Raw genomic sequence first — 16,065 nt, 5'->3', positions numbered from 1 at the left:
TGGTTCTTGAGGACAACTCCCCAGAGCACTACTCGAAAAGACGTGAGTGGCTCATCCTATCACATGTGCGTCATATGCCCAGTCGCAGCCCAGTCATGCATTGCATGCAGAAGCTGAGGTGACGTTTGATTAAGCAGGCAGGATGCTGACAACCCCTGTGCTTTTTCAGACTTTCACTTAGTAAGCTTGTCTTTTATTTTCTCTTCAGAGTCCCTTGAAAACACAGGTGAAACTTTGCACCTGACATAAGGGAAAAAACATGGGCTGTACACAGGAAAATTTTGGCCAAAATACCACTGTATTTGTTATTTGAGTGACTTTCGATTTACAATAGACAGAAAGTACAATTCTAAAGTTTCAAAATATTAAATAAGTTTGCAATTTAAATTAAGATAATTTAAGACATTAAGTTTAAATATTATTTTTCAAATTTAAAATATTAAATGCATTTGAAATCCTTTCAAATACAGAAAACATACAAACAAAATAAAAATCCTCATAATCTCAGGGTACTGTTCATACCATTCTAACTTCACAGTTGAGAAAGCAAAGGAGAGGAAGGAAGGAAAAAAAGGAAGGATATGAGCTTTTAGATTTTTTTCCAAATGTGTAAAAAAAAGTGGGGGACTCTGTAAAAGTAATCCCCAAAAGTTTTTAAACAAATGACAGATATTTATATTCCTAGTGACACTTTTATTGCCAGGAGCACCATTGCTATTTCAGAACATCACAGTGTTTCATTGATCACGCTTTACAGAGCTCCAGTTTTCATATCACAGAGGACAAATAGTTAAAATGACATATATATATTTTTTTTAACATGGAATGGTTTATGAATTTGCATGTCATCCTTCAGCAGGAGCTATGCCAGTCTTCTCTGTATCCTTCCAATATGTGCTGCCCAAGCAAGCAGTATAAAACAGTATTTTACAAAAGTACAATACATTACCAAAAATCTTAAGAAATAGAGAAAGAAGGAAATTACACACAACCCCACCACTTTAACAAAGTCATAAAGTCTTTCCAGCCTTTTGTCCTATTCTCACTTTTGCCTTCTTATTTATTTATTTATTTATTTATTTATTTATTTATTTATTGGGACTTAACATTGTAATTTAAAGCAAATAATTATTATAAGACCACTCACATCATTGCCCCATTCTGATTCACTCTCTCTGCCCCACTTACCTTCACTTACTATCCTCAGGCATCTAGGGCTTTTATAGAATTTCAGATACAGAGAAATGACGTTGGTATCAGTTAGCTTAGGTTTGAATCTGGGCTCCACTGTGTGGACTTGGGAAAATTCCTAAGCAACTTTGTCTCAATTTTCTCATCTGTACAAATTTCCCATCTCTACTCATTGGGTTCTGTGAGCATGAAAAGAAATAATGTATGTAAATTGAATAATACAGTGATAAACTCAGAGTTAGTGCTCAATGTACAGAAACTATTTCACTTAAAATATAGCAATGATTTCATACTTCTATAATCTTCATTACTGTCATTTTATGGCTAGATAGTAGGGTAATGCAAATATAAATCACTAATTCACTTTCATTTTGTTTGACAGGTTATTTCCGGTTGGGAATATCTACATAATACTGTAATTAATGTATTATTTTTCATATAATACATGTTTCACTTTCATCTATAGATTTCCATTAGAAAAATCCTCAGAATGGTATTTTGGGGTAAAAGTATGAAGCTTGATGTGGTTCTTGCTACATATCCAAGCATGTATTTTTGAGCTCACTTTTTGTACTTTGCATTTTTCATTCATAGTCATGTCAAAGCTTTCTTTTTTTAAATCATATGTCATATGTGCAATGGGCTTCTCCATGTCTTTAGCCTTTCTAAATTTTTTGGATTCTTTCCTTAGAGTAGATTTATGTAAGTATAATTACTTGAACAAATGGTATGACAAATCATATGACTTCTTTTGTATAGACAAATCACCCTCTAAAATAATTGTATGCACTGATTTATATGACCACTAACAACTTATGAATCTACCAATTTAACAAGATATTCTGTTATGATTTAAAAAGCTTTCCCATTATAATGATTGAAAAGACCTACTTAAGTTTTGTTTGATTTAAATTTTAAATTACCCATGAGTTCAGCATTTCATTTTCTGAAATTTGAAGCAAGGAGAACTGAGACCCCGGGCAGCTGCCTGTTTTGATTGTGCCTGATTCCATTTCTCCTCGATCTGAACTACTCAAAATTCCAGGCATTAGTTGCTTCCTCTGAACTTCTTGCAGCTGTTCTGTTTTAACATAGAATTCTATTTTTATAGAACAAACAGAACTAAGCAGAAAACATGCTACTCTCTTTGAGTTTACTTCTCCTAAGAGGAGCCTGCTGTTGAGAATACACAATTTCAGACACGATGTTATAGGAAGCAGCTAATGGCCACCAGAAGCACCCTTGTAACAGACAGTTCCTTGTTGGCATCACCAAGGTCTTATCTTAAAAGTTCAGAAATGTGATTTTCTATACTCAGAATTAGACTAAAAGACTGGATGGTGCTAACCAAACTTCGAAAACACTTTTCTACAATAAAAAAAAAAATACCATTAACCTGCAGATCAGAAATTTGCTTCAGAACATTCTATTCCCATAGAAAAGTCTACATGAGAAGTAAAATTATAATCAGGTTCTCAGTAACCATGGAGTTAGGATGGGGCAGGAAGTGGGATGGTGGCTGGAATGATTTCAGTGACTGATATCATCGAGCTATGTGAATCTGATGCATTCATTGCCACTAGAGGGATAGACCTGACAGGTGATTGGAATGCGTGGGCCAGGGACGTCTCTCCATTGGACAGGCTTGGGATTCACTAACCCATTTTGCCATGTTGACCTCTTTTTCCTAGACTTGATGCACATTGCCTTCATTTCAATTCCACACTATTTGTTAAGTATTTTCTGTGTACCAATCCTTGTATTGGGTTCTGGAACTACTTAAATACGTAAAAATCTACTTCTGCTCCCAGGCTCCTCCTAGGCTTTTGGAGAAAACGGAACACATACATAATTTAAAAATACCATATGACAAGAGCTTGACTGTGTCACAGGTCTAGGATCTGATTTCTTGTCACATGGCTGGCTTGCAGAACTTTAAGACTAGCTCTGCTATGTGACATGAGCAATTTATCAAATTTCACTGGGCCTTAGTTTGCTTACATGTAAAATGGAAACAAGAATAGTCCCTATTTTATTGAATTGTGAGGTTTAAATGAGATAATATAGGTAAAGCAATTAGAACAATGTCTGGCACATGGTATGAAAGTTATATGGTCCTGGCTGGTGTGGCTCAGTGGATTGAATGCCGGCCTGCGAACCAAAGGGTCGCTGGTTGGATTTCCAGTCAGGGCACACACCTGGGTTGTGGGCCAGTTCCCCAGTTGGGGGCATGTGAGAAGCAACCACCATTGATGTTTCTCTCCTTCTCTTTTTCCCTCCCTTCCCCTCTCTAAAAAAAAATAATAATAAAATCTTTTTTAAAAAGTTAGCTATAATGATAACCTCAATTAACCTCATGATGGCTACTGGCAATATGACATGGGCAATCTGATATTTCGAAATCAACAGAAGGAGGAATGTATAGTCTAACCCTCCCTAGAACTTTAACACATTTATATGCCATGATAGTCAGGAGTATATTATCAGGAAAGATGGGATGATTAACTTCTGAAAATGTGACATTTTATCTCAAAGTTGGAAGTATTTTTCCTCATAGGTCTTATATGATAGTGATTTTTTAAAAGAATAGGCTCCTGGCAACCTGTGCTCTACATTCCAGGAAAAGTCCATAAATACATTTTGACACTCAGCACCTCAGAACAAAAGTTATCACTTTGATTCGGATGCATCTCTCCCAACATTTAGCACACACCAGGTTTACATTCAACTTGGATTTCCCAGGCGAGTTGTGAATTCTTTGAAGATAAAGACCATGACATAGCCATCTTTGGTTTTTAGCCGCTAACATAGAGTCTTGTGTAGAGTAAGAGCTCACCCGTTGTCAACTGATTAAATAAATGGTGTTGGTAGTGGACATTGGCGTCTGCCTCTCCAGCATCCACTCCTACTTTGGGGACCTATTAGATATCCCACTTGCAGTTCAAATGTTCTAAATGGAGCTCCAGACTTAAGATATTACTCACATATTCTTTTTGGGGGGGTGAATTTGAACACGGAAGGTTTTGTAACTCCTGACAGCCATCCTGTAATCATGAAGGCAGACCTAACTGTCATGGTCTTCAGATTTGGTCTAGGCTCAGATTGCAGCATATTTGTGGGGGTAGGGGCAGAATCTAGCTGAGGAGTAAAAGGCTTATACTCCAAAAAACTTACAATATTTTTTTCCTCCTACACCAAGTTTAATTTTTTATTTTCTTATTATTTTTATTGTTGTCCTATTAAGTTGTCCTGATTTCCCCGTTGCACTCCCCTGTCCCACCCATCCCCCACTCCCAGTCTATCCCCATCCCGTTGTCCATGTCCATGGGTCATTTGTACTTGTTCTTTAACTAGGCCCTTCCCCTTCTTTCCTCCCTTAACCCCCTCCTTTCTTAAATTTATATTAAAAGAAACCTAGCCCATATATATGAGGATGGATTCTATTAGATACTCTTAGAATAGAACATTGGGTTGGGGCCAAATTTAGGGAACCTAGATATAATACAGCTTTCATAGATTTTTGGACTTAATGTTATGACAGATTGTTATAGTAATAGCCCCCAAGGAATCAGGCCACTTTGGTTCCCACATGGCTCTCTGACTTTCTTTGACCAATGGGACATTAGCAAATGTGATGCCAACAGAAACCTAAAAAGCACCTGCACACTGGGGCTTGCTCTCTTTTGTGCCATGTATGGGCCAGCTTTCATGTTGAAGAAGCATGGACTAACATGATGGGGACACATGGCCCAACCAGTAGCCTGAACCAACTCTAAGACATGTGAGTCATCTAAGACCAGCATCCTGCAGCCAACCTGTCAACTGATCGCAAATGCATAAGTGAGCCTAGCTGACACCATGTAAAGCAAAAATGACTCCCACCAGCTGAGCCCAGCACAAATTGTTTAACCTATAAAATCATAAAAACACAAATGATAAATGTAAGCCACTAAGTTTTGTTATACAGCAAGAGCTAGCTGAAACACATGTATTCTTAAACAGCTAGGACTGGCTCTATTGGCTTATTTAGTTGTCTGAAACCTGTGCTCAACTGTAGGCTACATTCAGTGATGTTCAATGGACAGAATTTCTATGACATAATGTACAGGAAGAATTCTAAAGGGCTAGAGAGGTAGAAATAATGGAGTAATTTATCATGTGTAATCTGTGCATCTTTCCTTATCCCACTAGGCTCTGAAAGTGTCCAAGGAATATTCCCTTCACTAAAGCATTGAGAAATGCATTACTGAGGGAGCCAAGCAATCTTAAACATCTCCAGGTGGCTGTTTTCTGTAGGCCAAGGATGATAGTGAGGAATGCTGCTATTGAGATGGGCTTCCTGATTTCATTGGATATGATGAGATCCTGGAGTGACAATCAGAATATGTTACTCAAAGGGGTCTCTGGTGGTAATTGACCCTAACGATTAAATATATGGCCAGACTACCAAAGCATTATTTGATCTATGTAATGGAAAACTGACTTGAGTTCTCACAGCTAAGAATCATACCTTTTTCAATTCCTGGACCTTATCAGTTCACAGATCTGAAGCTCCTGGTTGAAGAGAAAATTGGGACCCCTTGAGAAAGGACCCTGCAATAATGCCACAAAGACTTATAGTAGGTCTTCCTCCAAGCCATCCCCAAAGGGGCTTGAAGTCATTTACAAAGGTGTCTATGCATTGGGAGAAATGGAAATACCCAGACTTTTCAGGGATTCCTAAACACTACTCTGAAATGACACTAATGTTTAGGAACTCCCAAGTGCCACTGTGGTCCACTGGTCAAAATAGGGGCTTACAATAGTTCTCCTTATCTGTGGTTTCACTTCCCACAGTTTTAGTTACCTGCAGTGAACTGTGGCACAAAAATATTAAATGGAAAACTTCAGACATAAACACTTCATAAATTTTCAATTGTGAGCACTTTTGAGTATCGTAAAAAAATGTCACCCTGACCTGTGATTTCCTGTCCCACTCATCAATCCTTTGTCCACTGTATCTTTGTTGTATTTGCTCCCTGCTGATTTGTCACTTAGTAGCCATCTCAGTTATCAGATTGACTGTCACAGTATTGCAGTGATTGTGTTCAAGTAACCTTATTTTACTTAATGACGGCCCACAAATAAGAGTAGTGATGCTGGAAATTAGGATATGCCAAATAAAACATGTAAAATGTTTCCTTTAAATGAAAAAATGAGAATAAGATATTTTCAAGAGAGACTACATTCACATAAATTTTATTAGAGTATATTGATATAATTGTTCTATTTTTATTTTCTTTTTAATTGTATTTTGTTGATTATGCTATTACAGTTGTCCCAATTTTTTTCCCTTTGTCCCCCTCCATCCAGCCCCACCAGCCCTTCAGGCAATTCCAGCAACATTGTCCATGTCCATGGGTCATGCATATATGTTCTTTGGCTACTCTATTTCCTATGCTGTATTTTACATCCCTGTGACTATTCTGTAACTACCAATTTGGACTTCTTATCCCTGCACCCTTTTTGCCCATTCCCCTGACACTCCTCCCATCTGGTAACCATCAAAACGTTTTCTGTATTTATAATTCTATTTCTGTTCTGCTTGTTGGCTTATTTTGTTTTTTGGATATGTATTTATTGACATTTTATTGCTCACAGTTTTGATCTTGTTTTTTTAAATAAGTCCCAGTAACATTTTATATAATGATGGTTTGGTGATGATGAACTCCTTTAGCTTTTTCTTGTCTGGGAAGCTCTTTATCTGTCCTTTGATTCTAAATGATAGCTTTGCTGGGTAGAGTAATATTGACTGTAGGTCCCTGATTTTCACAACTTTGAATATTTCTTGCCAATCCTTTCTAGCATGCAGTTTCTTTTGAGAAATCAGCTGACAGTCTTACGGGAACTCCTTTGTAGGTAACTAACTGCTTTTCTCTTGCTGCTTTTAAGATTCTCTCTTTGTCTTTAACCTTTGGCATTTTAATTATGATGTGTCTTGATGTGGGCCTTTTTGGGTTCACCTTGTTTGGGACTCTCTGTGCTTCCTGGACTTGTATGTCTATTTCCTTCACCATTTTAGGGAAGTTTTCTGTCATTATTTTTTCAAAAAGGCTTTCAAGTTCTCGTTCTCTCTCATCTCATTTTGCACTCCCATGATGTAAATGTTGGAACACTGGAAGTTGTCCCAGGGGCTCCTTACACTGTCTTCATTTTTTTTTTTTTTGGATTCTTTTTTCTTTTTGTTGTTCTGATTATCTTTCTTATATTCCAAATCACTGGTTTGATCCTCAGCTTCATCCATTTTATTGTTGATTCCCTATACATTGTTCTTCATTTCAGTTAGCATATCCTTCATTTCTGACTGGTTCTTTTTCATGGTTTCCATTACCTTTTTTATACCATTGAAGTTCTCTCTGAGTTCATCTGCTCTTCCCCTGAGATCATTGAGCATCTGTATAACCAGTATTTTGAACTCTGTGTCTAGTAGATTGCTTGTTTAAATTTCATTTAGTTCTTTCTCTGGAGTTTTGATCTGTTCTTTCATTTGGGCCATGTTTCTTTGTCTCCTCATTTTGGCAGCCTCCCTGTGTTTGTTTCGATGTATTATGCAGAGCTGCTATAGTAGGCATCCTCCTGTAGAGTCCAGTGGCACAGCCTCCCGTATCACCCAAGCTGGATACTCAAGGTACATGCACCCACCATGTGGGCTATGTACACCCTCCTCTTGTAGTCAAGCCTTGATTGCTGTTGGCAGGTCAATGGGTGTGATTTACCCAGGCCAATCAGCTGCAAGGACTGGCTGTGACCATTGACCACCAACCTCTGACCACTGGAAAATCAACTGTCCAGGGGCCCACTCTCCAAAGTAGGACTTACTTTAGCCAGGCTCTGGTGCCCGCTGAGTCCACCCCTTGAGTGTGTCACTTATGGAGGTGATCGGTGGTGTTGCTACCACATAGTCTGTATCTGTGCCCTGGGTATGCCAGCTCTGGGGCTTTCTGGGAGGTGCAGGCCAAGGTCAGCTACTGCTTTTGTTCTGTCTGGGTCCACCTGGCATAAGCTACAAAGCAATCTGCAAATGTCTGCTACTTTTGCTGGGTTTGGAGGTGCCCAAGTGAGGCCAAGATGTGAACCAAGACCAGCTGCTTCTAGTGCTGAGCCTGGGGCCACTTATCAATAGGTATGGGGCTTTCTAAGGTTAGATGCTGCTTGTGTGAGAGGATTTAGGAAAATCTGAAGCATGAGCCAAGACAAGCTATTTGTATGGAAAAACCACTGGAAACAGCTTGGGTGGGCCTGAAAATTGGGTGGCATAGAGCGTTAGGAAATCACCAGAGTTGGGCAAACAGTGTGAATCAGGTTAATGGAGACTCAGAAATGGCACCCGCCTGCTGGCTTTTTTTGGCGGGTGGGGAGGAAAGAGCAATGGCTTCTGCCAGCAGCACTATCTTGGAGAAAGCTGTCCCTGAATACTTCAGTTCCTTCTCATATGCCTCTGGTGCCTTCCAAACTGCTGCTCTGGTGCTAGAGCTCAAGAGCGAATGAGTCCAAGTAAGTTTGGGTGTGGGCCCTTTAAGAGGAACTGTCAGGAAGTCCAGCAGTTTCTGTCTTCCACAGCCTAAATCCCCACTGGTTTTTATAGCCAAAGTTATGGGGACTTATCTTCCTGGCACTGGAACTTTAGGATGGGGGGCGTGTTGCAGAGCTGGGACCTCTCACTCCTTAGATATCCCTCCCAATTTTTACCTGCCACAGGTGGATGTGGGACCAGCCTGTTGTGCCCCCTCTTACCAGTCTCAGTGTGGTTTCTTCAATTCTGTAGTTGTAGGACTTCCATTCTTCTTGATACCTGGTGGTTCTGAATAATGGTGGTTCTGTACTTTAGTTGTAATTTTAGTGTGACTGTGTGAGGTGACCTGTGATTACCTAGGCTGCCATCTTAGCTTTCTCTTTTATTTTACTATTAGTTATTGTTGTTCATCTCTTACAATGCCTACTTTATAAATTAAACTTCATCATAGTTGTGTTTGTATAGAAAAAAAACAGCACTATTTGTAGTTTCAGGCATCCACTGGGCATCTTCCACAGATAAGAGGAGAATAGCGTATAGTGGCCAGGTGTAAAGTAGAGTTTGGGCCCAATTCCATTTCATCATCATCGATCATTAAAGATGGTAATTAGGAAGACCAGTCAGCAACATAGGTATGAGCTTATGATACAATGACAAATTTGAAAGCAGGATAGAAAATTACATGTTACAGCTATAGCTGAAATTTTGTACATGTCTGGATGAAGAGCAAATACTGACAGCAAAAGTGAAAATATGTTTGCTTGGATGATGAGATCATAGGTGATTTTTGTTTGTATGCTCTTTCTCAATTCCTCAAACTCTCCCAAATGCCATTTTTGCTTCCTCTGTGAAAGGTACTTTTTTTTTTTTTTTACTTAAAACTCATCTAGTTCTTTTATTTTAAAGATGGTCGTTTATATACTTTTTAGCCAATCATATTGAGATCATAAAAAGTGTAGCCATTCTCCTCAATATTATAATGATTCTCATAGCCAATCATGCATGAGGTATCTATCACATACAAGATGTCCCACGAATGACAAAATCTCACAATCTCCCTGCTTTCCAGGAACTTACAGTCCAAGAGGGACATAGAACAAGCGCTTAAATACACATGATTTAAAACTGAGAAAGAACCGCTCCAGGGAGGAACAAAGAAAACATTGCCCAAAGTAAGAGTTCATATTCAGTTGGGGAAAATCAGAAAATATTCACTGGAAGAACTAGCATCTGAAGGGTGGATTGAATTTTGCCAGGGAGAAGTGAGGTCCCAGAAAGGAGGTGTTCTGTGTAGAGGAGAGCCCGTAGGTGGGACTTGAAGCCGATGCTGGTGTAACTTGGCTGGAAATTCCTTGGAGGTCCCTTAGGAGTAGGATTCAGGAGAAACATTCTGCAGCTCTGATAGGGTCTGGGCACTGCCTATTTAGCAAAGTGTAGTGGCTGGCACATAGGGGATGACCAAGGAATCCCCTTTGCATACACACACACACACACATATATATATTTGGATGGTTCATGGGTCAACTAATGCCTTGAGTTTCATGGCCCCATCACAGATATAAAATTTAACATGATTAAACTGTTGCTGCTGTGGCCAGTTACCCAACCCCCACCCCACCTTGACATACACATAATGGGATCCCACGGGATTTCTATAGCGCCTTGACTAGCTGGTTTCACAGATGTGGAAACTGAACTACTAAAGGGAAAGTTTAAAGTCATGTACCCCAATAGATAGTTATCTTGTAGTTACATGGGAGAATGTTCTCTGTGGTCAGAAGTGCACACTAACTCAGCCAGTGCTGATATTTCTGAATGGTTCAGAAAAAAAAAAAAGACCTTTGTATACTTAGATATTTGGGGTAAGCTTGAAATTATTTTAAAATTTAAAAAGTACTTAAATATTAAACTTTAAAAATAAAATCTGATTTGACACTTAAAAAATTAAGTCATATAGAGGGCCAGGAAATAAGTCTTTGGGGCTCTGACCATTATGGCTAGTCATCTGAGATCCTTGCAGCATAACTGCATGCCAACATTTTAAAATGTGTATCATTGGTTCCCAAGGTTAATAAAAAAAACCCAGAATTTATGGAAAGAAAGATGTAGTTTAGAACAACAACAAAAAACCACCATTCAACATGATGCCATCACAGGTGAAATAAATGCTGTGATTTAGACCTCACAAAAATGCTCAATGACTTTTCTCTACAATTTGTAGTTGGCCACTCTGTGTACTTACATGCTTCCTGTTAATCAGAACAACTCGAATGCATTTAAGATTCCAGAAAGCCATAAAACATGTCAATTGTGGCTTGACCTTGTATAAAGCCTTGTCTGTGAGCTGATAGTTTTGATAGGTTTTGCCAGTATACAGAGGGAACAACATAAAAATAACTCTATTGGCAATCTGTCCCCCTCTGTAACTAAAATTTCCACTTATCTCTGCTTCTGGAAATTACTTTGTAATTCTTCAGTCTGACAGCAAGAAGGAGCCTCAGGACACTCACCGGGGTCCAGGATCCAAAACAGTCATTTTCTAAAGTGCAACAGTGCTTGCTTAGTCACAGGCTGCAGAGGGCAGAGCCCGAGGGCTGACTGACTTCCTCTAAGCGCACCATGGCCAGGGGCTGACTAGTCTTGTTGCAGTCTCCAGATTAAAGTGCTGGGTCATACAAGGCATTTGAAAACAACAAACATTTTGTGGGCCAGAGGATTCTCATCCAGGGTCCAGAAGTTTCTTGAGGATGTCCGATCAACTCACTTCAGCTCCGGAGACACATGTTCAAATCTAAGGAGAAAAGTGCAGATAGGAAAATTACTTTTCTAATAAGAAAATAAAGAACTTCTCAAAAACTGGTTTGGAGTGAGTGGGAAACTACTTTAGGGAAAAAAGCTCATCTATTTGGAGGCAGCATGGTTCAAAACCTTTCTTTCTACCCCTTCTACTGTTGCCCTAAGTCCAAGTCTTCAACCTCTCTGTCCAGACTTATTGCAAGAGCCTTCTTTCTTCCATTCTCTGCACTGCAGACAGCTCAGTGCTACTGAAGCATAGTTCACAGGGCTCCCCTATTCAGAATCCTTTATAGTTTCTCACTGTACCAGATATTTCTGTTTGTTCCCAGAGACTCAGCCTCCACCCTGCTCTATGATGCTCATGTCCCAGGAGGATGACATTGTGGACTACAACACTGGGTTCCCCTCCCCTGGCTTTCAACCCATTCTTTTCCTCAGCCTAGGAGAGAAAGGAGATTGCAGTGGGTGGCAGAGTGAGGTTGGGGTGGTCCTCAGCAACCTCCCAGACAGTTTGCAGGTTGAGTTTATCCCTCTGTTAAAGTCCATAGCTCCTTGTGGGTGTCCCTTTCCTCTTGCTGTCCTCACTAGGGTTCTGGTAACTGCACCCTTCTTTTTCTGCTTCAGGCTTAGGGGTGGTTAAGTGTTTCCTGCTTTTGTTAATTCCAGAGTATTCAATATCTCTTGCTGATCTTGCCTAACCCTGCTCATGTCCTTGTAAATACTAAAAACTTGTAAAATGCTTTGTCACCCCTTCTGTGTAAACCCTCCGTTTCCTGCTGAGATCTGGCTGAGGCATCCATGCCCAGTATGTAAAATCTAATCTCCTTTGCCTGAAATTCATGGCTCATAATCCGGCCCCCAGAAGTCTTTCCTGTAATGTCACACATGGCTCTTTTCCAACTAGGATCACATGCCTTTTCCCTGCCTCTACATCCCCTCTATCTAGACAAAGGGCTCATGCAAAAACAAACAAACAAAACAATGTAGAGACTGGATCAATCACTGGGGGATATATAGAAAGCTATGTCTTTATTTTAACTTTAACTTATGCCAATAAGAACAGTTTTTTGAGTACCTTATCTCCAATACTCAATTGTATGGATCTTGGATGATTATTGTTGTACTTAATTTACTCTTACGATTCCCGAATAGTCTACCTGACACAGAATCTTGAAAATAGCAGATACTTAATACATGTTTGAGGGTGGTTGAATGAATGAATGAATGAATGAGTAACATCATACTGGGAATAACAAGACATTGTGTTTTTCTTTTTTTTTAAGTATATTTTATTGATTATACTATTATAGTTGTCCCAATTTTCCCCCTTTACCCCCTTCTGCCTGGTAACCCCCTTCCCTCCAGCAATCCACCTTTAGTTCATGTTCATAGGTCATGCATATAAGTTCTTCGGCTTCTCCATTTTCTATACTATTCTTAACCTCTCCCTGTCTATTTGGTACTTACCAATTACGCTTCTTAATCCCTGTGCCCTTACCCCATTCTCCCCCCTCCCCCTTCCCACTGATAACCCTCCAAATGATCTCCATATCTATGATACTCTTCCTGTTCCAGGTTTTGCTTAGTTTTTGTTTTTTAGAATAGGTTGTTGATAGTTGAGAGTTTGTTGTCATTTTTTTTTTATTGTTATTCAATTACAGTTGTATGCCTTTTCTCCCCATCCCTCCACCCCACCCCAGGTGAACCCACCTCCCTCCCCCCTCTCCACCCTCCCCCTTGGTTTTGTCCATGTGTCCTTTATAGTAGTTCCTGTAATCCCCTCTACCCACTGTCCCCGCCCCCACCCCCCACCCCCGCCCTGGCTATTGTTAGATTGTTCTTAACTTCAATGTCTCTGGTTATATTTTGTTTGCTTTTTCCTTCTATTGCTTATGTTCCAGTTAAAGGTGAGATCATATGGTATTTGTCCCTCACTTCCTGGCTTATTTCACTTAGCATAATGCTCTCCAGTTTCATCCATGCTGTTGCAAAGGGTATAAGCTCCTTCTTTCTCTCTGCTGCGTAGAATTCCATTGTGTAAATATACCATAGTTTTTGGATCCACTCGTTTGCTGATGGGCACTTAGGTTGCTTCCAGTACTTGGCTATTGTAAATTGTGCTGCTATGAACATTGGGGTGCATAGGTTCTTTTGGATTGATGTTTCAGGGTTCTTAGGGTATAATCCCAGCAGCGGAATTACTGGGTCAAAGGGCAGTTCCATTTTTTAGTTTTCTGAGGAAATTCCATACTGTTTTCCACAGTGGCCTCACCAGTCTGCATTCCCACCAACAGTGCACGAGGGTTCCCTTTTCTCCACGTCCTCTCCAACATTTGTTTGTGGATTTGTTTATGTTGGCCATTCTGACTGGTGTGAGATGATACCTCATTGTGGTTTTAATTTGCATCTCTCTGATGGCTAGTGATGCTGAGCATCTTTTCATATGTCTCTGGGCCCTCTGTATGCCTTCCTTGGAGAAGTGTCTGTTCAAGTCCTTTGCCCATTTTTTAATTGGGTTGTTTGTCTTCCTGGAGTGGAGTCGTGTGAGTTCTTTATATATTTTGGAGATCAGGCCCTTGTCTGAGGTATCATTGGCAAATATGTTTTCCCATACTGTTGGTTCTCTTTGTAATTTGGTGCTGTTTTCTTTAGCCATGCAGAAGCTTTTTATTTTGATGAGGTCCCATTTGTTTATTCTTTCCTTTATGTCCCTTGCTTTAGGGGATGTGTCTGTGAGGATGTTGCTGCGTGGAATGTCTGAGATTTTCCTGCCAATGTTTTCCTCAAGGACTTTTATGGTGTTACGGCTTATATTTAAGTCTTTTATCCATCTTGAGTTTATTTTCGTGTATGGCGTAAGTTGGTGATCGAGTTTCATTTTTTTGCACGTAGCTGTCCAGATCTCCCAACACCATCTGTTGAAGAGGCAGAACTAAATGACATAGAGACTAAAAGCACAATTGTAAGGATCAATGAATCCAGAAGCTGGTTCTTTGAAAAGATAAACAAAATCGACAAGCCTTTAAGTAGGCTCATCAAGAAGAAAAGAGAGAGGGTCCAAATAAACAGAATTAGAAATGAAAGTGGAGAGATTACAACTGATACCACAGAAATACAAAGGATCGTAAGAAATTACTATGAAGACCTGTATGCTAAGAAGTTTGTTGTCATTTTTATGTTCATAGTTGTGATCTTCTTTTTCTTAAATAAGTCCCTTCATGTAAATAAGTCCCTTCATTACATTTCATGTAATAATGGCTTGGTGATGATGAACTCCTTAGCTTTACCTTATCTGGGAAGCACTTTATCTGTCCTTCCATTCTAAATGATAGCTCTGATGGGTATAGTAATCTCAGTTGTAGTTTCATCACTTTTCATCTCTTTGAATATTTCCTTCCAGTTTCTTCTTGGCCTGAAAAGTATCTTTTGAAAAATCAGCTAATAGTTTTATGGGAACTCCTTTGTAGGTAACTCTCTATTTTTCTCTTGCTGCTTTTAAGATTCTCTCTTTATCTGTAACGTTTGGCATCTTAATTATGATGTGTCTTGGTGTGGTCCACCTTGGGTCCAACTTGTTTGGTATTCTCCGTGCTTCCTGGGCTTGCATGTCTATTTCCTTTGCCAAATTAGTTTTTAATTTCTTGCTCTTCTTCTCCTTTTGGCACCTCTATGATTCACATGTTGGACCTTTTGGAGATGTCCCAGAGTCTTCCTATTCTCTCCTCTTTTTTTTTTTTTTTTTTGAACACTTGTGTCTTCATTCTGTTCTGGTTAATTTTTTATTTCTTCCTTATGTTCCAAATTGTTCATTTGAACCCCGGCTTCCTTCCCTTCACTATTGGTTCCCTGTGGATTTATCTTTCACTTAGTGTAGACTTCATTTCTTTTATGCTGTTGCCATACTCAGTGAGTTCTCTGAGCATCCTTATCACCAGCATTTTGAACTCTGCATCTGCTAGGTTGGCTACCTCTGTTTGATTTAGTTCTTTTTCTGGGGTTTTGTTCTGTTCTTTCATTTGGGCTATATTTCTTCATCTCCTTGTTTTGGTATCCTCCCTGTGTTTGTTTCTGTGTATTAGGTAGAGCTGCTTTGACTCCCTATCTTAGCACACCTGTTAAGTTGTATAGGACAGAGCCTTAGGTATTTGCCAGGGTGTGGTAAACCACTTCACCACTTTATGGCTTTGTATGTGGGGGAGGGGTTGGCAAGGGGATAATGCTGCTACCTGGCTGCTGGAGGCTTGCTCAGCACTCACCCCATTTCCAGTCACTTCGCCCGCTTTCCATATGCGACTGGCACCCTTCTAGCTCTTGCCCTGGTGGTGGTTCACAGAGTGGGTGGGTTTGCATACGTTTTAGGACCATGTGGGCCCTTTAAATGGACTCTCCTGAGAAACCAGCAGTTTCTTCTGCTGCCCTAACCCCCAGTGGTTTTTACAGCCAGAAGTTATGAGGCTTTATTTTCCTGGCACTGGAACCCTGGGCTGTGCAGTCTGTCCTAGGGCTGGGATCCCTTGTTCCCAAGG

The 16,065-nt window shown here is 39.9% G+C and overlaps 1 protein-coding gene and 1 pseudogene across 3 annotated transcripts in view; both read right to left on the bottom strand.

Annotated features, from left to right (window-relative positions):
- Window positions 1–814: 814 nt before the first annotated feature.
- LOC112302933 (U6 spliceosomal RNA) lies at window positions 815–913 on the bottom strand (annotated as a pseudogene).
- Window positions 914–6,399: 5,486 nt separating this feature from the next.
- The window catches only part of PDCD1LG2 (programmed cell death 1 ligand 2), a 65,066-nt gene continuing 55,400 nt past the window's right edge, over window positions 6,400–16,065 (bottom strand). For all 3 annotated transcript variants that reach the window (XM_045193668.3, XM_045193669.3, XM_045193667.3), the window contains one exon: window positions 6,400–11,534. In XM_045193668.3, coding sequence (XP_045049603.1) covers window positions 11,529–11,534 — 6 coding nt within the window. In that variant the 3' untranslated portion in view covers window positions 6,400–11,528. The remainder of the gene's footprint in view (window positions 11,535–16,065) is intronic.

This window comes from Desmodus rotundus, chromosome 1 (assembly GCF_022682495.2).
Source record: "Desmodus rotundus isolate HL8 chromosome 1, HLdesRot8A.1, whole genome shotgun sequence".
NCBI lineage: Eukaryota > Metazoa > Chordata > Mammalia > Chiroptera > Phyllostomidae > Desmodus > Desmodus rotundus.
The sequence above is the reverse complement of the archived record's forward strand: the minus strand, read 5'-3'. Positions and strand labels throughout refer to the sequence as shown.